The sequence below is a fragment of the Phymastichus coffea genome, unplaced genomic scaffold, assembly GCF_024137745.1.
Source record: "Phymastichus coffea isolate CEN01 unplaced genomic scaffold, Cenicafe_Pcof_1.1 PCOF00111, whole genome shotgun sequence".
NCBI classification, from domain to species: Eukaryota; Metazoa; Arthropoda; class Insecta; order Hymenoptera; family Eulophidae; genus Phymastichus; species Phymastichus coffea.
In genome coordinates this window covers 517,017-538,612 of record NW_026706922.1, presented here as the reverse complement: position 1 = coordinate 538,612, position 21,596 = coordinate 517,017, and the positions used below count along the sequence as shown (strand labels likewise).

General features: G+C 41.9%; 4 protein-coding genes across 5 annotated transcripts in view; 2 read left to right on the top strand and 2 right to left on the bottom strand.

Moving 5' to 3' along the window:
- The first annotated feature begins 405 nt into the window (after positions 1-405).
- LOC131670500 (electron transfer flavoprotein subunit beta) lies at positions 406-1,717 on the top strand. Its single transcript, XM_058946151.1, has 3 exons — positions 406-552; positions 744-1,142; positions 1,234-1,717. The coding sequence occupies exons 1-3, from the start codon at positions 502-504 to the stop codon at positions 1,543-1,545; spliced, it is 762 nt and encodes a 253-aa protein (XP_058802134.1). The 5' UTR covers positions 406-501; the 3' UTR covers positions 1,546-1,717.
- Positions 1,718-1,901: 184 nt separating this feature from the next.
- Positions 1,902-4,963, bottom strand: LOC131670499 (ecdysteroid-phosphate phosphatase). Its single transcript, XM_058946150.1, has 5 exons — positions 4,726-4,963; positions 4,250-4,378; positions 3,928-4,165; positions 3,140-3,838; positions 1,902-3,070 (listed from the first exon to the last, which is right to left on the bottom strand). The coding sequence occupies exons 2-5, from the start codon at positions 4,354-4,356 to the stop codon at positions 2,276-2,278; spliced, it is 1,839 nt and encodes a 612-aa protein (XP_058802133.1). The 5' UTR covers positions 4,357-4,378; positions 4,726-4,963; the 3' UTR covers positions 1,902-2,275.
- Positions 4,964-6,451: 1,488 nt separating this feature from the next.
- Positions 6,452-8,322, top strand: LOC131670542 (uncharacterized). Its single transcript, XM_058946217.1, has 7 exons — positions 6,452-6,658; positions 6,748-6,849; positions 6,927-7,008; positions 7,074-7,290; positions 7,373-7,588; positions 7,670-7,814; positions 7,882-8,322. Exons 2-7 carry the CDS (start codon positions 6,765-6,767, stop codon positions 8,184-8,186), a joined length of 1,050 nt encoding a protein of 349 aa, XP_058802200.1. The 5' UTR covers positions 6,452-6,658; positions 6,748-6,764; the 3' UTR covers positions 8,187-8,322.
- Positions 8,323-8,439: 117 nt separating this feature from the next.
- The window catches only part of LOC131670541 (nephrin-like), a 77,792-nt gene continuing 64,635 nt past the window's right edge, over positions 8,440-21,596 (bottom strand). Inside the window, exons 4-16 of one of the 2 annotated variants that reach the window (XM_058946216.1) lie at positions 21,138-21,254; positions 18,375-18,578; positions 17,297-17,448; positions 16,565-16,709; positions 16,155-16,285; positions 15,425-15,584; positions 13,854-14,147; positions 13,428-13,784; positions 12,354-12,695; positions 11,986-12,255; positions 11,795-11,907; positions 11,397-11,732; positions 8,440-11,159 (exon numbers count right to left, since the gene is read on the bottom strand). In XM_058946216.1, coding sequence (XP_058802199.1) covers positions 11,061-11,159; positions 11,397-11,732; positions 11,795-11,907; positions 11,986-12,255; positions 12,354-12,695; positions 13,428-13,784; positions 13,854-14,147; positions 15,425-15,584; positions 16,155-16,285; positions 16,565-16,709; positions 17,297-17,448; positions 18,375-18,578; positions 21,138-21,254 — 2,720 coding nt within the window. In that variant the 3' untranslated portion in view covers positions 8,440-11,060. Of the gene's footprint in view, positions 11,160-11,291; positions 11,733-11,794; positions 11,908-11,985; positions 12,256-12,353; positions 12,696-13,427; positions 13,785-13,853; positions 14,148-15,424; positions 15,585-16,154; positions 16,286-16,564; positions 16,710-17,296; positions 17,449-18,374; positions 18,579-21,137; positions 21,255-21,596 lie in introns of both variants that reach the window. The other variant, XR_009302462.1, reaches the window with a different exon arrangement.

Here is a 21,596-nt window from a genome sequence, read left to right as displayed (position 1 = left end):
AAATTTAGTTCGAAATATGCCTATTTTTTATATATGCACTAATTATTTTTAACTTTTATATAATAATTCTACTATTTTAATGATATATTTTAGTCACACAATCGACAACATCTATATAGTTAATTTGTAACACGTATAGTGTACTGTTGCAATAGCTTGCGCTAACAAGAATGATCTTTGCAATGTCTTAACAAAAGTAAAATTTTTATAAAAATATCGGAATTGGTTAAAAATATGGAATTGAAATCGAAAAATAACAAGAATGATCATTTTTTTATTATATTATAATAACTTATTTTTTAATATTCCCGCCTTTTTTACGCTAGCGCTGCCTGATTAAAACAAATCGTTGCTCTCTATATATACAGCATGATGTATGTACAATGTGTAGTAGTACATCGCTTACGTCTCATATATCAACCACTTGCGGACCAAATCCCCAGGCAGAGATAGTCTTATAAATTTGCTTAAGACTCCATTTTCCTTCTCCAAATTAAAAACATGGCTCGTGTTCTTGTTGGAGTGAAAAGAGTCATCGATTATGCTGTAAAAGTAAGCGAACAAATAAATACTTTAATCTTTATTCAAATTCTTATCCAATCCATTTTTTTCTTTCAACAAGATGTTTTTCACGTATTTATCGCAAGCAAAAGCTGCAATTTTTTTTTCTGCTGCATACGCTGTGAGCACCAATGGAACATTTATAATTCTAGTTGTTTTATGAATGATATTTTTTTTACTAGATTAGAGTCAAGCCAGATAAATCTGGCGTTATGACCGATGGAGTGAAACATTCGATGAATCCGTTCGACGAGATCGCGATCGAGGAAGCGGTGCGTATGAAAGAAAAAAAATTGGCCGCTGAAGTAATTGCTGTTAGCTGTGGTCCAGCACAGTCTCAAGAAACTTTAAGGACTGCTCTCGCTATGGGAGCCGATAGAGGCATTCATGTGGAAGTCTCTGGGCCAGAGTATGAAACTTTGCAGCCAATTCATGTGTCAAAAATTTTAGCTAAACTGGCCAAGGATGAGAAAGCAGATCTGGTAATTCTGGGAAAGCAAGCCATCGACGACGACTGTAATCAGACTGCTGCGATGACTGGTGGAGTTTTGCGCTGGCCCACTGCCACTTCTTGCAGTAAGGTAGTTAGATTTTCTTATCTGTAAACAAAATGTGTGTTGTATAAGATGATTGTGTAAACTCTATAATCTCGTGGATTTTCATCTTTTATAGATTGAACATGGCCAAGGAGAATTGACAGTGACTCGAGAAATCGATGGCGGTTTGGAAGTCATCAAAGTCAAAACTCCAGCTGTACTGAGTGCTGATCTACGTCTAAATGAGCCTAGATATGCAACTTTGCCGAATATCATGAAAGCTAAAAAAAAGCCAATGAAAAAAGTCACTCCTAAAGACTTGGGAGTTGACATCAGTCCAAGGATTGAAGTTCTGACTGTTGAAGATCCACCAGTCAGACAAGCTGGTTCAATTGTTCCAGATGTTGACACTCTAGTCACCAAATTGAAAGAAAGTGGACATATTTAGTAAAGAAATAAAAATTGTAGATAAAAGAAATATAAATCATTTGTGAGGTACACTAAATCCTTGCTTGTTTATTATAAAATGTATCATAATTGAATAACAGTTTTGTACATTTGTTGACATATTTTAATAACTGTTATATTTTTATATAGGTAATAAATTTGTATACATATTGTAGACAACTGTAATGTCTTTTGATAACTTGTTGATATTTTTTTGAATAAAATACTTTTCGTGCATAGATAAAACTTTTTTTCTTTGGCAAGCATAACATTATTGGAAGAAGTATATTTAATAAATTACCATTTAAAAGCACTGTCCCTGTGTTGTGTTCTGATGATAACTTATGCTCTAATGTCAGTGTCAACCTCCTATTAAAATGTTCTTTGTTTTATTTTTTAGAAAAATAGACTCAGTCAAATGCATAAAAAATTGAAAACAATAATACCTAATAGATGTTGTATAGTACAACAAAAGTCTAACAACTACTCACAATTTGAAAAATGGAGTAAAATTGATTACTAAGTATTGATCTAAGTTTAAAAATGAACAAGAACGTGGTAATACTCTAAAACATTGGAATAAAATACCAATACCCGTAGTACGATTTTTTCAACCATATCCAAGATTTGCTTTCTATTAATAAATAGTTAAAATTCTTTCACTCATTAAATATCTTATGTGAATATACCATTTAATAAAATGGAGCTTATTAACTGTGCATAGAATTAAATCAGGTTAGTAGAATTTTCCAATCGAACCTTTTGTTACTACTATGTGTTAATGGTGGAAATGGTGGTGGATGTAATGTCCAACCATCAGCTCCTGCTCTAGCCATTAGACAAGCTAAGTATGGTACTTGCTGTACCAGACGAGTAACTTCCGTTACGTGTGGTATTTTACCACCAGTCAACTGCCTTGTGCAAGCTGGCAGTGAAGTTGCATGAGCAACTATTAGGACATTACCCTTGGTAATCTCTATAATACTTTTAATGAGAGCATAACTTCTCTCATAATATTGGGTTGCATTCTCTCTCAGTGGGAGCTCATCAGCCCTAACAATGGGCTTATAGGTTTTATCAATTTTAAACCCTGCATCAAATAATTCTTCAGGTGTCATCCAAGTGGGTAAACCATTTTGATACCAGGCAACCCATTCCATAAGGCCTGGCTCAATTTTAATTTCTAGATCAGATTCAAATCCTTTTAAGATTTGTGACAACGTTTGAACACACCTCAAAGAAGGTGAAGCAAACGCAACATCAAAATGTACGTTGGACGTCTTCATCGCTTCACCGATCAAAAGCGCTTGCAGTTCACCTAGGGTCGTCAGCGGACAATCATCTTGGAAGTTATGAATATTTCGAGGAGGGATTTTTGCGGGCATATTGAGATCTCTGCGAACGTAACAGCCGTCTGTTTCGAAGCAATATGGAATCCAGGTACCAAATGTAAAATCTACTCGTTCACCGTGTCGACAAATCAAAATTTCACGTGATGGGACGGTCGTGGCTTCAGATGCTTCCATCTAAAAAACGAGAGAGTACTTATTAAAATTGAGTTATATTTTACCATTCAGCAAAAATAAGAATATTACAGGTTCGTTTTGCGGTGGAACTCCATCAGTGACATCTGAAGATTCACTTGTAAGCACAATTGGCAGCCTCCTTATTTTAGGAATCATCTCTTCAGTGAAATCTATTTTACTTTCAATAATTTGAACTGTAGAGTGTAATGTCCAGGAATCAGAATCAGCAGTTCTCTTGGTGTGATTTAAAGGAAAATAACCAGATGTGCCTGTTAACCAAGAAATTCCTTCTACCCAACCATCTATGGAATTAGCACAAGCTTCTTCTGACACATAAATGTAATCGCCCGGCCTTAATTCTAACTCATCATGTTCTCTTGGAATATGCATGTGCATTACTTTATGCACATTCATATTGCAAGATCGCAGGTCTTTGGAGTACAGCCTAAGTTCCCAATCAGCATGCTTGTTTGGCTCAAGTTTCTCAACCATTGTGCGTAATGGTTCGTATAAGGCATCAGAAAATTGATAAGCCAGAGTTAAATGCATAGATTTCATGTTAGGTTCAGCATTGAGTTCCAATTCTGATAACTTATTTACATATTTAACAGCCAGAGATTTCAGCCATTCAGCTTGTTCTTCTCTCACAAACAAACCCATGAAGTTAGGAGAAATGTAAGTTTCTAGGCCAATAGACTCTGGACAATCATCTCTAGCAATTAAATTTTCTAACATAGTGGCTAGTTGCTTAGCATATTCATCTGCAGCCTTTAGAGATAATTATTACATTTAATCATTATTTTATTACATTTATTGAGGCAATTTATTGCAAAAAATATCTAATAAAAGTCATTTACTTTGAAAGATGAGACCAGTGTAATGTGGGGCATAAAATTATGTACTCCATTCCACTCCAATTCTTTACTTTTGGCCCAAAATCTTTGTAACTGCTCACTTAGTAGTCCAGTAGGACATAAATAAAGAACATATTCTCTTGGATCAGTTGAATCAAGTGTCGAATCTCTGACATGTGCCAACAACCAGTCTGATGCAAGTTGCACACTGCGATGTCCTGTTGCAGCCAAAGCTTTCTCTCTGTAATATATAAAAAATGTAAATAATTGTTAATCTTACATAACTATTACTGTTAATAATAAATTGTATTAGCAAATTACTCACGCTCTGTGTTTTGGAAATCCCATTTGCAAAAGAATTTGCAGTGGAGTCAGGTGTTCCTTTGAAATTTTTGTGGGAGTCGGATTTTTGCGCGGTGGTAACGTCGCCATGTCGGACCATAACTACAAAATTCTGTACACAATTTTAATTATTTATTAAATACCAGAGCAATATTATTTAAATGAGTAAGATCAAGATTAGAAAGTAGGTCTGGTACTTTATCATGTGTTATTATTCTAAAACTACGGTTTACTTATTGATACAATTTTATTTACTAATAATTTATCTTTTCAAAGCAATTTAAATATTAATACTATAACCAAACGTTAATCGTATATTATCGTATAACGTATTGGACAGTCCATTATAGTGAACATAACCCGATACTTTAATAATGTTCTTAATTTTATTACAATTATTTTATGTATATGTACTTATTACTTATTTACATTATAAATTAATATTAATGAATTGATTACCTTAATATTATTTTTCTTGAATTTTTAAGATAACTTAAGAGTATTATGCCAGTTCAATAGGTTTTCAAACTTCATTTCACTCCTCAGAAGTCAATGTCTTGTTGGGTATTTTTGTTTGTTTTCAACTTACGTATTTGTATAAATATGTGAAACTACATATTTTAATATACCGCGACTACTAATAAAATGATAAATATGGTCCACCAATATTTAGGGTATATAAAGAGTGTGTAGTGGGTTAAAATACAAATTACTATATACTTCAATTTGGAGTTTGTAGAATCGACGTTGGAGACACTACGATCGCAGAATTTAAATTGACGACTCAGGTCAGGTGATGGGCCCCTGACTCGCTCTGCACCTCTAGTATATGGGCCGCGAGATTGCTAAGAATCGGATGAGCCATAAAAAACTCATATTTTCCAAAGTCGTGACGAATCTAGGTATGTTTTATAACTGCGTCCGCATTTTGAACGATAAAAAATTCTGTTTTTCGAAATGTAATAATTACTAAGTCTTATAATAAAATAATAAGAAAATCATTTTTTATCATTTCAAATTCAATTATTATAGAAATGTAATAGAAATAATTAATACATTTAATTAAAAATTGATTAAATATACCGTCTACATGTATTGCAAAATATACATCACATATCGGTTATATTCCTTGTTTTACTAGCTTCTCAGTTTTTCTAACTTTTTTTAGAAAAGTAAATCATTTTCTGAATTTTCATGAGTACTTCTTATTATGCATGATTTTTAAATAAATTACGAAAAAGATATATTTAAATAAAAAGGTTTATTTGAATACGTGAGACAGAACTGTATTGAGAAAATTGAAAATCAACCAACCGAAGTTAGTATAAATAATCGAATCAGAAAATAGAATATACTATGTATTATATATATGTACTACATTTCCTTACTCCTTTATGAGATTTATAGAATTATCTTGGAGGAGAGTCAATAATTCTTTGTTTTTGTATTCGAGCTGATCGTCGAATCGGAGGTGAAAATGGGAGTTTGAAAAGATGTAGATTGAGAAATCCTTAGAACTTAAGGTGGTGATAGCTTCTTTGAAATGATATGCAACTTCGTCCTTATAATGGTGGTTTTTGTCAAAAAAAATTTGATGTCGTATGGAGAAAGACGAGTTTTATTGAATGCAATTTTATCTTAAAAAAATGTTACATGTTTTGAAATCTTCTGCGATTCTTGTTGTGTAACATTTTTATTTTTAAACGCACGAATTTAATCAACATCTCGCTTGTAACTTTTTCCCTTATAGTCGATTTCATAGTAAAGATCTCCTAGATGAGCGATTATAATTAACTGCAGGTATCCATTTATGTAATTTTTGGTTACCAGCAAGAAAATATACATTTTCTTGAGGTTGAAATTTACGAAACGTATATAAGTCTCTCTGTTGTGATTGGATATTCATAAGAATTTATTTTCAGAATTTGTATCACTATAAGTTATTGTAATTTTTAATAAAATTCAATTTGAAATTAAAGAACTACAAAGAAAAAACTTTATTATTAAAAACTATAACTAAACGAATACGGTATTTATTCAGTAAATTATGAAATTAATTTTTAAAACGTTTTCCAAATGAAGACATACATATATGCTATTATAAAGCTGGTAAGATATATCTATAGTGATCAGTGAAATTGCTGAACTGCTGGTAGCTTTTTGACAGAATCGCCCAACCCTGGCTGTTACTGCTGTTGTGTGTTCCAAGTATAACCTGCGTAACACTACTACAACTGAACTCAGAACATTTCATTATTACATTTTTATGTTTTTATATTTTATAGTTAAAAAAAGCATTTTTTTAGTTATTTTTGTTTGCGTTCGAGTTAAGTGTGTTTATTACTGTTATTTTATCATGAAAAATACTAGCATTCGTTAACTCCTCATCAAGGTTAGATTTCCGAAAGTATTCTATTGATTTGGAAAGTGAATGTCCTTTATGTTGTTGTCATTATTAATCATTAATTTTTCACTTTGTAGTTTTAATATTTTACAAAATGCCAAAGATACAATCATCATCATCTGATAGTTCTTCAGATGATGATTGTGATATCTATACAAATGCAGCATCCAAATTAAATGGTAAATATTAAAAATTCAAATTTTATTTTTGATATTGTATAAGCAGTGTATTAATTAAAGGTATTTCTTTATTGCAGCTTTAAATAATCAAAAGAAAAGCAATAACAGGAATAAAGTTCAATTGAATGATGAAGTTATTGAAATAAATAACTCAGAAAGGTATTTTTCAATTAATATATGATATTATTGCCTAGAATATACTGAAATAAGTATAAATCTTTTAGAGTAGAACAAGTTATACCACCAATCAGTGAAGCTGAACCTATTGTAAATAATGATAGTTCTGTTGGCAAAGCAGAGTCAACTATACAAGTTAAAGACATTTATAATGAAAATCCTGTAGTTTGTATTATTGATGATGAACTAGATGATGAATGTGTTATGGTAAATCATTTCACACCTCCAAGAACTACTCGCAGTTCAAAAATAAAAAAAGCTCTAGTAATGAATAATTCCTAACTAATATACAGCATATCTATGTACTTTTCTCAATAATTTTACATATGTTTTTATGATTGTTTAGGTACCTAAAATGGTATCCAATTCCAAATCATTTAATGATAGTATAGAGTTGGAACTAAATAAGTCTTACGATTCTGTATTTGATTTGACTCAAGAAGATGACAATTATGTCATGATTGGGTCTCCTGAGCTGAAAAGTCCTTGTAGGGATAATACTGAAGTTACAATAAAAGTTATGTGGAAATCTGATCAGTGTATCCGTTTTGAACTGAAAAAGGTACAATCGTATGCTATAAAATAGTGAAATGTACTCTACTTTATTAGAATATTGATAATTATGTATTAATTCTTATTATAGTACGAAACTTTTCAAAAAATATTCAAACACTTGGCCCAAGAAGAAGGTATTCCAGAAAATCAAGTATTAATCACAAAAAGAGATAAAAAGATACATCCATTTGACACACCTGTATCAATTAATTGGTCAATATTAGATATTCTAGGTAAGTTGATTGTTTAATTTTCTTTAACCAATTTAAATTAATTATTGATAAGTTGTACACTTTACAGAGGGTGGTGTTGTAAGTGCTAATCTTGTTAAGAAACACAAAGGTTTAGGTAATTCTGAACAGAATGATGCTTTAGAAAGTGGTTGCAAGCTTAAAATACAGATATCAGATAAAAAAACTTTAATGTTGACCTTAAAGCACCATGAACCATTTTCGAAATTGATGAGAGCTTGTTCGCAAGAACTGAATGTACAAGAATCAAAAATTAAACTTTATTTTGATGGAGAGTTAATTGAAATGGATGATACTCCAGAATCACTAGATTTAGAAGATGAGGGGTGTATTGATTGTAAAATATCAAAGTAATTTATTACAATTACAAACTGTAACATTTGTACAAATTATTTAATGTACTTTTAGGGTTATTTAGAAAATTTCGTTGTTGAGAACAGTAGGTCTTTTTATATGGAATATCGGAATTATATTTTCAGATCTCATATAATTTATATTCATTTTTCACCTTGGCCAATCAATATATTTTCAAAACTTTCTTCATGAGAAAAAATTAACAATTTATAATAATAATATAATATTATCATAATATCTTTATTTTTGTCAATACGTACATACTATTTCAATTTCCAGTTTATTTTTTTGTTTATAAATTTTGCAATACATTGACGGTCAAATTTTTAATTGTAGCTTCTAATACTTACGAGCATTGCACTTTGTGTGCCATTACAATTATTTTAGTTACATAAGAATAATATTTGGTAACAAGAAAGTACATAACTATATCAAATTACATCATGAAAATTTTTCTTGCACTCAGCACTATCAACAATTTTATCTATGCTTCGGTTTGAAATAACAGTTTCAGTTAATAAATTATATGTGGTTGTAAATAACAGCAAAAACTCGCTTGTGCCAATTAATTTTGATTACGAGTTACATATTTGAACATTGCACCATTACCAATAAGTATTTAAAAATTTTACAAATTTGTCTAAAAAAATTTCGTCTCGTGTCGTTTGATTTCTTTAATAAGAAATATTATATAGAAATATTAAATTACAGTATTAATTTATTAAATACATCACTGAAAAATCGAGACCAGGTCCAGTTGTTTCTTATTTTATCACATGTATTATATAGACAGGTTATTTTATATTTACTTAAAAATTGTGTAAATGCGAAAGAGCTTAATTTACATAGAACAACTGTACAAATATGTTTGCTTTTTCTTTAATTTTGACAAAATATTGACAAGTTAGATAGATTAGATAGATTAGATAGATTACAGAGGGAGAAAGAGAGAGAGAGAGAAAGAGAAATATTTTATTTTCTATTTAAAAAAATTTTGATGAAGTCGATCTCGAGTCATTTAAACTATTATTAAATAAGTGTGAAACATTAGATGAATAATGCAAGCAAATTTCAAATTGAATACAAACATTCCTATTGCAATAGGCAATGGTTTCGTTTACTTGCGACCTTCTCACATGAGCAGCACTTATATTAAGTATTTACTTGATTTCTATTGAAATTATAATGCAAGTAATAACATAGCGCACCATGCCTAAATAGAAAATTAATAGCAGAATAAAAAAATATAATTAAAATGATTGACGTAAATCTAATTTACCGCAAAACAAAAAAATTAATAAATAAATAAATGTTCGTGTATCTGCAATCGAATCTGTGTTATAAGTTACCGTAGTAATAATGGTCAATCTCGAGGTAACAATGGTACTACAGATCGCAAAGACTGCAACTAATTGTCTATACGCTTAATGTATACTGGAATAAAATATGGAACAACGACTGTCCAGTTTGAAATTCAGGAAGTTGAAACTCTGTGTGAATTCTATATATTGTATTTATGCTTTTCATCGTTTATTATTGTTACTTTCCACGCGTCAGTCTTGTGAAAAATCATAAATACGTGTAGATTATTTTATTGTTTTCGGAATGGCATCTCGTCCCGTCTCAGGGTCAACATTTCTTCGTAACGGCGGAACAAAGTGTACAAATTTTGGGAAAAATCATCCAACGTTGATTGGTTAATTTCATAAAATGACTCTTATTGTTAAAAATGAACGCTTTTGATGGAGATGTCCGCAGTCAGCCTTGGTATTCGACGCTGCAATGTCAGCTAGATAATCGATAAAAATTTTTTTATTCAACAATGTACTTGAACGTTTGGCTCCCTCTTTACTATTCAATATATTTTGGGACGGATATTGGGATTTATTTGTTCGTCAACTTTTAATCGTGATACAAGTTTAATTACATCCAAATACATACTCGAAGCTAACTATGTCGTAAACTGAAAGCTAGAGCGTTCGATCTTGAAAGCTAGGCCACTCGTACCCGATGAATTTTCGAAACAATATTTCCTTGCACAGTTAGATTGTTCGTAAGAAAAGTATAATGTTTAAAAGGCTTCATGAGACTGTCGATTGGAGTCTAGATATCGTTTAAAAAGAAAACTCGCCGTTGCCCCTAAAAGGATGCAATAATAATTTCTCTTGCGTTAATTTGAAGTTGACTTAAGAACTAGCACACGAAGTTAAGGTCTAGGCTTTTACACAGTTTTTTTTATACAAGCACACGTGCTTCAACAAGTAGCATCGTGGGTTCCTTCGCTTGAATTATATATAAAAGTTTTCTACGTTAAAGTTTCGTAGTTGTATGTTACTTTTACTGGATGGTTAATTTTTGTCGCAGAGTGTCTACCTTAAATCATTTATACGCGAGAAAGAATACACATTCGTATAAGAAAATAAAGGCTATAATGAACGTACCGACTAAAGTTACTACAGGCTAAATCGCGAATTTCAGCCGCATCTGGCGATAGAGAGTGGCTAAAGTTGCTTCTTTTACAAATAAAAACTTTGTACAGATTCTTTTTACCGTGTATTGTTTTGTTTTCTTACGCTTTATAATATCATCTTTACAATAGCCGCGCGCCGATCGAGCCTGCAATTGCATTTATCAACAGTATCATCTAGACTGCCTGCTTAATATATTCAATCTCTCTGGCAGTACCTCTCCTATCTCTCTTATTCTTCGTGTTACATATTATACAATACATTAGACGCGGCGGTGGCGGCGGTGGCGGCGGTGACTCGATTGAACGAAGCACTTGTACACTTGTCGAAAGGCGACCGTCTCTCTCAGCAGCAACTGAGCTTAGAGTGCAGTGTTGATGATGAGGCTCTCGGCACCCTCGACGAATCATGTGGACACCGTGCTATTGCTGTTGACATTGTTGCTACTGGCACCCGGCGCTTCGGCGCCTCGCCACGAGTTCGCTGCTTCCGTGATTGTTGTTATCTGAAGACACAAACGCTAAGTCAAAAATGACGAACACTTCCTCCTCGACGCTGCTTCACCGCGACTGCTTGAACTGTCGGTCGATTAAGGACTGCAAGCGTCAAAGTAAATCGTGAGCATGTTGCGAGTTACCTTGGCTGTGAACGGGGCTAAACCAAAAAGGGTAATCGCTTGGCAACAAAAGACAATCGATGCAAAAGAACTTTATCGGCGTTAACGAAGCGGACCACGCGTCACCTTATTGTCAGAGCCGATGAGCGGCGTCTCGGCGGTGGTCTCGTCGGGCGATCGGCTGCTGCTCGACATGTACTGGTGCGGAGGCGGTATGTAAATCGGCTTGGCCGAGTGCGCAGAGGCGGCGGCCGTGGCGGCGACCGAGGCCGCGGCCGAGGCGGCGGCCAGTTGCGCGTAGATCGTCGGATCGTTGGCGGCCGAGGCCGCGCAAGAGCTCGGCAATCGGCGCGGCAGCGTCGACATCGGCAGCAGTTGACTTCGCGGCACCGGTTGGTAGCAGTTCGGCGGCACTCGTCGGTTGATCCGCAGCGTCAGGTCGGCGTACTGCATCTTGGATGCCTGCAAAACGGCAACGGCCATCTTTACCGAGTGCAACGCCAATCGGCCGAGCTCGGACTTACGTTGTTCAGCGAGCCGAGCGATCCAGGCTCGAGCAGATGCGACGAGGGATGCGACTGCTGTTGCAGCACGTAACGCGGCGAAGTGCCCTTGCACAACTCGGCGTACGAATTGTCTGCGGAAAAGCAAGCAGAGAGCGTCAAGCCAACGCGAAGTCGCGTGGCATTCCGAGATGCCGATCGGAGACTCGAACCTGTCGCCTGTGGTATGATATCGGGATCCTTCTCGAAGCTCTCGATGCTGTCGCTGCTGAGCGGCAGCGAGGCGGTCTTGTCGTTGGGCGCCGTGAGGGTGGCCATGCCGCCGTCGTCGTGCTGCGAGTCCTTGTCGTCCTGGGAACGCTGCCGGTAGCGCAGCTTCAGGGCCACTATGATCAGGAAGATGACGATGACGAGGCCGGCCGCCACGCCAACCACTACGCCCAGCAACGGACCAGACAGCGACAGTATGACCGGCGACAGAGCTGCGGGCAACCCAAACGAAATTGACGGAACTGAAAGCGAAGGGGCGGAACGGGCGACAGAGCGCCCCCCCCCCCCCCCCACCCCGACGATACGACACCTGGAAAGATCTGATGCTCGGGACTTTCGCCGCTATTCAGGTTCTGCTGACTGTTGAGTACGGTGGCATCGCTGGTCGCGTGAGCCGTCATCACCCTGACGAAGAGCACGAGACCCGAGTGGCTACGCTCGGCCGGCAAGTCGGTCACTTCGAGCATCGACGGACTCATGCTGGTGGCCGAGGCGAGCAGACGACGAGTCTCGGCGTCGAACACTTGCAGCACGTACATCGCGCTTTTGCTGTCCACGTAGTCGCTCTCCGCGCAGCTCACCCTCACCGTCGTCCTCGTCTCCTCGGTGATCGTACAGTTCTCCGGTGACGGTGGTCGTAGCGGCTTGTCGCCTGAGCATGGTTTATCAGTCATTGCTCTCCCGTCTATCGCCAAGTCAATAACTTTTGCAAGCTTCCCTTTACCGTCGAACGCGCAAGTAATATCAAACGATAAAACCAACGAATGGAGCACTGACGGTATGGCGCGGCCGATTCAAAATTTTATATTTTTTGAAAATGTATGACTTGAAATGGACGCTTGAGAGGCAAGCGAGAGCAATTGAATATAGCCTATAAGCAGAGTCAGTTGGTACTTTGAAATCTCTGTTGGTGCGCTACTGTGCCAAGAGTGCCAGAGTCCGCGCAGCAACGTGGCTCCGTGCCATTTCCAGCTTAGCAGCCCCCAAGATACCGTAACAAACGAGCGCTAAAAAGTGTAGCGCAGAGCCGTTAGCGCAAGCAAACCGATTTATTTGATTGTTTTTTCGGGGGAACTGGTTGTGCCTGAGAGCACGCGCCTTCCGTACGATGGCGCAATAATCCAAAGTTGATCCGATCGTCGTTAAAAAAATACATAATGATAAAGTTTGCTGAATAAGTCGCGAATCGGAAAGAGAAAGAAAGATGGAACGAGGGAATGTGCAGAAATAGACCGAATGGGAAAAGACCAAGGTAACGTTACGAGCGACGTTAAAAGGCCGGCTAGTGCGGCTAACGATATTCCAGGCCGATCCGACGCGAAAGTGAAATCGACGGATGCCGAATTGACGCGTTGGAAGGGCGCAAATTGAATTTTGGACTGACCGGTACGCCTCTCAGGCTGGTTGAGAGTGGTGGCGTGCAGCTGCACCGGCTCGCTTCGGCCCTTGCTGTTGCTCGAGTAGACGGTGAGGAGGTAGCTGGTGCTCGGCTCGAGGCCGCTGATTCGAAAGTCCGGCTGGTTGCTGGTCAAATTGTAGACCACCGCGCCAGCTGGCGTCCTCAGGACGACGCCGGGCGAGGCGGACGGCGGGGCAGCGGCAGCCACGGGACTCGACTCCAATTCGACGACCAGCGTGAACTTTTGCCGCAGACCACCGTCGAAGCTCTCCGCGCACTCGACGCGCAACGTGTCCGAGGTGGTGTTCTGCAGGCTGCAGTTGTGCGGCGTGTCTGGACGACCTGCGCTCGGCGACGATAGTCGGGATGGTCAGCGGCTTGCCATCAGCGGGCCGAAGGCTTGTGGCTTACCGGCCGGCACGACGTGAAAAAGGCAGGGCTCGGCCTGGGCGCCGAGCTCGTTGGTTCCCGCGCAGAGCAGCGTGCCGTAGTCGAGCTCGTTCATCGGCGTGTACGAGACCGACGAGTGGGCTTGGTCGCTGCTGATCAGCTCCAATGGTATGTCCATGGTCTCCATCGTGTTGTTGAACTTCCAGCTGAACGTCACGTCTCGTGGGTTCGCCTCGAGCTCGCACGGTATTTTCACGGTCTCTTGGCGAGCCACGCCGAACACCTTCGTCTGACCAGCTCGGCACACCGGCGCAACTGTCACGTGCACGCAATTCGTCCTTTTAACTAGCGACCTACTTCTCGTCCGCCACGATTCCGATGTACGGGATTAGGCGAAAGGCCGCGCAAAGTGCGTTTCGAACAACGTATCGTTAAGCTTCGAGCTCGATGTGCCGATAGAGAAAACGTCGTTTTTTCGAAACTTGCCTGGCAGTCTTATACTCTCTTTTTCCCGGCTTTTTCCCGGCTTTTTCCCGGCTTTTTCCCGGCAAACTTTTCACCGAACGATTTTCAAAGTTCGAGCGTATAACAACTGGCTAATCTTCATCGCGTCGCTTAGGAGCCTTTAGTTTCTTACTCGGCGGCGCCAGTAGCAGCAGCAGCGGCAGCAGCAAGAACCGAATGTACACGGCGAATATAGCCTCGCGCTCGAAATCAGCAAAGTTCCAAGCTGTACGCCTCGGGAATCGCAAGTTTACGGAGTGCGTAAAAGCTACGCGTGTTTCATATTACATAACCATCTTGCTAAACATCCAACGAATGCTCTCGCAATCAGCTCTCTTAATGAATAGCCTCGCCGATCAATGCTTTTCGGCAACTTTGTTCTTTGTTCTTTTTCATTTACTGTTTATTCATCACGGCCATGCTGCCGCTGCATTCATTCGGGCATGTGTGTCAATATTTGAGGAGACTTTACGTTTGGGTAACCAATCCAGAAACGCGACGGAAAAAGAGCGAGGCATCAAGAGATTCCTTCCGTACAGCCGAGCTTTTAGCCGAGTTCAGCGCGAGCGGCAACGTTTTCATTCGATTGCAATATTGCTCGGAAATAGTTGAGCGTTCAGGTCTTACGTCAACGAAAAGTTTGAGCGCTCCGCCGCTCATTTGCGAATTTGAGAACTCGGGGAAATTAAAATTGGCGATAGAATTGAAAATGAAAGCTCGAAAACGAGGGCGCAAGTGAGTTGACTGAATCTCGATTGCGAGGGGTAGCGTGGGTGGGCAAGGACAAAGGAAAAAGGCCAGGAGGGAGGAAGGACGGAAGGAAGGAAGGAAGGAAGGAAGGAAGGAAAGAAGGAAAGAAAATTCATGTACGGAAACTGAAATTCTCCTCGCAGTGAATTGAACTTTGGCATAGACGGCATAGTTGCGCATGCAGGGAGAAGCGAAAGTTTCGGTTCAATTTCGATGCAGTTGCTCGGTGGCATTCGCACGATCGATACGGCGCACGGCACTGCGCCGAGTGCACGAAACGAAACGGTCGCGGATCTTTGGCGTGTATAAGCGCCGTTCGAGTTCGCGCAACAACTCACACTTGATGTCCAGACTGAGCTGGTTGCTCTCGCCGTCGCCTTCTTGATTGCTGCCAACGCAAGTGTAAATGCCGGCTCTGTTCCGCGACACGTTCTGCAGCACGAGGCTCTGATTGCTGACTATCGTGCCGCTGGCCACGTTGTTGTAGAGCGGAGTGCCCTGCGTTGCGTGCGCGCAAAAAGCGGAGTCCCGTCGGGTATGAAGCAGCGCCGGGCATGGAACAAACAAAACAGAGCGAATCAGACCGCGGAACAAGCTTCGCGGCTGTGTCCGTTTGACTTTACACAGGCGAGCTTTTAGGCGAATAAAAACCGAATGTAAATAGAGGAATCCGGCAGCGCCGATGGATACACACGCACGCCGGTTATTAAAACTTGTTTCCAAACATTCCAGACAATGTAAATTTTATTCCGGAGTCCTCTGTTTATTTCCGTCCTGTACCCGAGCCCAAAAAAAGCTCCAGTTTCACTCGATTTTGAGCCTTCGACGCTATATTTCCTTCCAGCCACTTGGCATCTCACTCGTTATTCGATCGAAAGCAATATCGTAAGAGTAGTTAAAGCTCTTCGGGCCGGGAATTCCAGATACATTTGCAAGCGAGTCCCGATGTAGCGTTATTCGTTGGGCCCGGCGAGACTTGACTTGCAGCACGCTACGGCTGTGTAAACTTGGTGAAATGGAACGACTTGGAGTCGCGCGATAGGTGGCACACTGTAAATGGATACTTACGTTGTGCTTCCAGGAGACTTTGTAGACCCAAGGATTGGATTTGATGTTGCACTCGAAATAGACGTCAAGACCCTCGCGAATGGCACTGGCATTGAGGTTACTGCCGAGTTCGAGGGTGATTACCGGCGAGTCTGTAACGATTGCCATCCAAGTCAGAGAGTCGATGCGAACCTGGCAAAAGCGAGAGACAATTCCCGCTCGCGCAGTCGGCTCGAACTTGCTGATCGATTGTCGGCCGCTCGAGAGTGGCAGAAAACTTGGCCGCGGCGGGTCAATGAGAGCCGTAGGCTCTCGCTTAGGACCAGGCTCGAGCGGCCGAATTTGCATGACAATGCGCCGGCATAAATTACTCCGTTGGGAGGGGAAGGGGCTGGGAGGCCCTGCGGCTGTGAGACGCTGCGCCTACTTACGATGTATGTCGAGCTTCCAGTCGGCCTCCATTTCGGAATCCGGGATCTCGGCGACTCGGGCACGGCACGACAGGAACTTGCCTGCGTCCTCGATGCTCGGCACGAACGTCACCACGCTCGTCGTCGTGTTGCCGTCGGGGCTCACCTGGCGACCGAAAAATCACTCCAATCAGCCGCGCGCAGCCGGATTTGACGAGCGAGAGGCGCTCGGACGCGCGATGTAGGTCATTGAGCGTCGCCCTCTGCGTCTCCCGGCGCGCAGAGCCGGATCGAGTTTAGCGGTCGGCCCTTGCGCCGCGCGACACGAGGACTCGGGCCAAAGGGGAGCACAGCGCCGCGGACAGGGTGTCGTTTGCGCGCGACGACGACGACGACGACGAATTTCCGCCTCGGCAGGCATTATTAATGCGTGTGGCTCCGATCCGCGCAAAATCGAGGCAGCGCATAATGCCGCTGCCGTGCACACACGACCCAATTAAACAGGCGTTCGACTTAGCGAGCTTAGGCTTTGGCTGGCCCTGCCCCCCCACGCCTGCCAGCTCGGCGCCAGCTCCGGCACAAGGATATCGAATGCCGGAGTCCCGGAGTCCCGGAGTCGCAATCGACCGGTCGTCGCTGGCTTTTTCTCATTGCGGATGGTATTTCAGTTTGTTTATCGCGAGAAAAGCGTCAATGGTACAAAAGGGAAACGGCGGGGGGTGCAAATGGATTTCGCGGAAGCAGAATACTCACCGTTTGCCTGACGTTTTTCAGGGCGACGCCTCCTTTGGTCCATTCGATCGTTGGTTCAGGCTTGGCACCGACGACCTCGCATCCTATTTCGTAAGTCATGCCTGCGCTCAATGGCCGGTTTTCTCCTTGCAGTCGCACCCACAACGGCCTCACTATAAAATATAACGCGCGTACTTTTTCTATATCTCATTTCTCCTTTTCTCTCCCTCCTGCTTTCGTTCCTCTTGTCTGTGTGCATTATGTACACGAGCGCATTATAGCCTTGCGGAGTCAGTGTTCGAGAACAGTTTTTGGCTATTGCCATCCGACGACGATGCGCCTTCCGCACTTCCTACCCTCTCTCCCTTTTCGGCGAACTATTTCGGTATATGGCCGCGCCACGCTCTCATTTGAATAGATCAAATTTTGGCCCCCGAATAAATTCAAAGTTTGCCGACAATTCGAAACTTTTTGTTTAACTTGCAGCAATGCTTGCGCATTTATTCGTCTGCACCATTTACTTGCTCTTGTTACTTTCGAACGAGGATCAAACGAATTATCGACCGCTTCCCCCCGAGTTTCGTTTGTTCGGCCAAAAATATTTCCGTTTTCGTTGGGCTTTCCCCGATCGACTTGGAGGGGCGCGAGCAAACTTTTATCGCCGAACGCTAATCAATTTCATTATTCAAAACAGTATAGTTAAAATCGGCATGCCGCGTGAACATTAAATTTACCAGGCAAAGATAAAATTTGGACTTTCATGAGCGCCGTTGGCTTTAACAGCTTGATGTGTAATAAAAGCAAGTTGCTGCAGGCTCCCGGCTTGGCTCTGCTGAAGATGGAAAAGTATAAAAAAGACCCGGAGAGAGAATGTAAATGAAAAATATGAAAATTTCGTAAACTCGTAAAAGTACTTGTTTATGCAAGGGATAGAGGCGAGCTGCGGAGCTACGCGTACGTAGGCACGGCGCGCGCGCATACTTTGCGCGGCGCACTGGTAATAATATGCGCTCCTCCGCGAGAGCGACACACATTGCGCAAGTTTGCGCAAAAAGGAAGCCCAGGCGAGGGAATAATTTAAATAATTCGGCGTACTCACGGTTCATGTCGAGAGTCACGGAGCTGGATATCGGCGCGACCATGTTGTTGTTGGAAGCTTGGCACGTCAGCACCGCGTGCAGATGCTTGCGCTCCAACTTTTCCAATCGCAGTACGTTGCGCACCTTCTTGTTGCCGATCACCTCGTAACTGTCGTCGAGCAGTGCATTCTCCTGCCACCAGGTCACCCTAGGCTGCGGTCTACCTAAATTTCCGTGGCAAACGACGGCCCGTTTCAACGCTTGCTTCTTTATACAATGCTCGCCGTCGCAATTTGCACATTCTCCAAGAATTCGAACCAATCGGCCCGCGAGACCGAATTGCAGCTTTCTTCGCTTCCTACGAAACTGCCTCGCGTGGCAGCGGGCAATCGAGGGGTCCGTTCCTGCCACGCTACGATTTTCGCTTCCGAGTTCCACGCCGATATTTTCCCCGGCGCGCGCACTCAAAAGCGAAACAACTTGCCGCTGCGTTTGCGCGCAACGCCAGCCAATAAATCTCGAACATCGAGCGAAACGGAAAGAAACTGTGGAAGAGACGTTATGGAGAAAAATGCAAAACATCTCTCGATCACGGCGCGTTAACCGCACGACCGCAAGACATACGATACACTTGTTTTCAAAGAATCTTCCCGAGGTGAACGCGAAGATAAAGAAACGGCATCCTGCGGTGGCTCTCGATCGATAAAAATCCACCGCGGACGCTGTCGCGTCTTTCAAATAAGCTACGCGCTGTCGAAACGATAGCCAGTTATTTCGCCTCAATTTATATAATTACCGCAGTTAAATTCGTCAGCTGCGGAGTTCATTCGCGAGATGATATTTGATTCACTTGGCGCGCAGCTAGCGAGCGCTTTGATAGATGTGCGCGGCAGCGCGCCGAGTCGCGCCGGAAATGAGCGCTAAGCGGAAAACCTAATGCGCGTTAATCATACCGCGGGGAGCGCCTTATTGGCAAAGTTGAGGCAAAGAGATTCGTCTGGCGGAGCGAGACAAAGCGTATCGAGAGGCGTCGCGGCAACGATTTCGCGATCGCGGCACTTTTTACATTGCAGCGAAAACGTTGCGGGCTCGAATAGTAGCCGCAGCCAATAATGTTAATTGCGCGCTAGCTGTGTATAAACCCGGAAATTTCAGCGAGGAACGAGAGCTCCGCTGACGAATGATTATAATTAGACTGACTATTTTATGGGGCTGCAATAATACCAACAACGTCGGCGCTTCCCATTGAATGTTAAACATCTCGGACGAAGAAGCGACGAGGGAAAGCGGCATGCGTCCGGGATTTGGCGGCAATTCCGAAATTTTTCCCATTAAGCCTCAGAGCCACTGCGACACTGAATATCACGCTCGTTCCGTCTTTGTTTTTTAATCAGCGAGAAAACCTAGAGAGGCTAGCGAGAGCTATGGAGCCGAGATGAAAAGCGCGCGCAGGTGAAAGGAGGCAACTGTTGAATGCAGCGCGAACTCGATACGTATGGGCGATATGGCGGCAAATTCAATAAGCTGCGACTAATGACTTTTAAATAGAGTACACATATATAGGTACGGGCGAAAAATAGACAGCGCCGCGGGGAGGTAAAATTGAGCGGTGGTCGGGGGCTTCGAGGAGGCGAGAAGGACACGAGCGTAACAAAGCAGCCTCATTTGCAAGCTAAATTTACAAGCGTTTTCCCTCGCCACTTAAAATGCAAACTTCGCGCGCTCGCTCGATCTCTCGGCTAAAGCCAATAAGTGAAAGAGCATTATGTTAATAGTGCTTTTTCCGACAACACAGCCTAGGACGAGGTAGCTACAGTGCAACAAGTACAGCTTGGCCGCCGCGCCCGTAAATGAGGGCGCTCTTAGCTTTGTGCTCGGCTGGCTTGAAATATCGGCTGGCTTGAAGCCGGCTGCTTAGTCGTGCTTGACCGACCGGTCGTCCGACTTTTTCAGCTCCGGTGTTACGCCGCTCGCTCGACTTTCAAAGTTACCGAGTCGGCGTTGTGATTCGCGGCGCCAACTTCGTCCTCGCTGATTATCGCGAGCGTCCGCGCAATCGGAAGGCTACGCACTCGTATATACGTATATACACGTCGCTCCCAGGCGCGGCTCGACTTTCCCATCGAATATTTCAATTGCGCCCGACTCTTTTCAGTTTTACTTTTTCCTGCGGGACAATTATGCACCCGGAATGCGGAAAATGCAATCGGCAGCGGCAATTACGCACATATTTCTGTGCGTTTCGCTTTGTGCCGTTATTAATTGTTTTTACAAGGCGCGTACGTTGCAAAAGCCGGCAAATGCCTCTTTGAAGAGAAGGACATTTCACGAATATTATGAGCTGGATATTACTCGCTAAATGAATGTACAATTTTTTGTACGACAAGTCCGTTATGCTTATAATAATCCTGCATTGTAAAACCTAGTATTTCGCTGAGATAAAAGAATTCTTGGAAATGTAATATTACGAAGCACAGTTGTTTGAATTTCAATTGTAAAATTTTGAAAAGTAGAGGAGAAACGAGGAAAATTTCACTGCTACTCGAGTGAAGTGCCATTACACGAGAATGACAATAATAATAATTGGATGGTGGATTCTGATCGATGCCGAGCTAAGTGTAGGAGGGGGTATAGTTGACTGAAGTAGGCTGGTGCGGCGGAGAGGTCGGGTACCGAGGGGTTTGCTCAGCGAGCAGAATAAGCAGAGAGTGGCCGCTGCTAAGAGCGATTGTGTGTGCAAGCGCGAGAGCATGTTAAGTGAAGTGTTGATTGCATTGACCAACCTCCAGCGGCGACACAGGTAATGTTGAGCGAGGCTCCTTCGCTGTAGGGTCCCAGCCTGTAGTAAGTTATGTGCGACTCTCCGCCCTCGTCCAGAATGCTCAACTGCTCCGGCGGTACTGCAAAACGCGCTGCATAAACATCCTAACTTACGTCTACCGCCGACCGTCCGATTACTAAATCATCGCTGGCTCGATAACTTCTCATTGGGTAACGTCGCCATCTTGCCGACAGTGCCGATCAACTTGACAATCTCATTTCGGTCTAAGAGCTTTTTCATTCGACTCAAACTTTTCTTATGACTTTCACTGTTTTATTGTTTTATTGTCCCTCCTCGCAAATTTATCCGCACTAATATCAATTAATTTACATAATCTACGCCATTTCTAAAAGTATACTTCTTAGAAACTAGACTGTCGGCAAGATGCCTTACGAAGTATCCAAAGTTAAAGCTAGTCTGA

Excerpts from the sequence above, each read along its gene's own strand:
- LOC131670499 (XM_058946150.1), bottom strand. The coding sequence starts at position 4,356 with ATGGCGACGTTACCACCGCGCAAAAATCCGACTCCCACAAAAATTTCA. Across the intron at positions 4,166-4,249 it reads GGATTTCCAAAACACAGAGC|AGAGAAAGCTTTGGCTGCAA; the intron begins GTGAGTAATTTG and ends TATATATTACAG. Across the intron at positions 3,839-3,927 it reads CACTGGTCTCATCTTTCAAA|GCTGCAGATGAATATGCTAA; the intron begins GTAAATGACTTT and ends TTATCTCTAAAG.
- LOC131670500 (XM_058946151.1), top strand. The coding sequence starts at position 502 with ATGGCTCGTGTTCTTGTTGGAGTGAAAAGAGTCATCGATTATGCTGTA. Across the intron at positions 553-743 it reads TCATCGATTATGCTGTAAAA|ATTAGAGTCAAGCCAGATAA; the intron begins GTAAGCGAACAA and ends TTTTTTTACTAG. Across the intron at positions 1,143-1,233 it reads CTGCCACTTCTTGCAGTAAG|ATTGAACATGGCCAAGGAGA; the intron begins GTAGTTAGATTT and ends CATCTTTTATAG.
- LOC131670542 (XM_058946217.1), top strand. The coding sequence starts at position 6,765 with ATGCCAAAGATACAATCATCATCATCTGATAGTTCTTCAGATGATGAT. Across the intron at positions 7,291-7,372 it reads CAAAAATAAAAAAAGCTCTA|GTACCTAAAATGGTATCCAA; the intron begins GTAATGAATAAT and ends ATGATTGTTTAG. Across the intron at positions 7,815-7,881 it reads GTCAATATTAGATATTCTAG|AGGGTGGTGTTGTAAGTGCT; the intron begins GTAAGTTGATTG and ends TACACTTTACAG.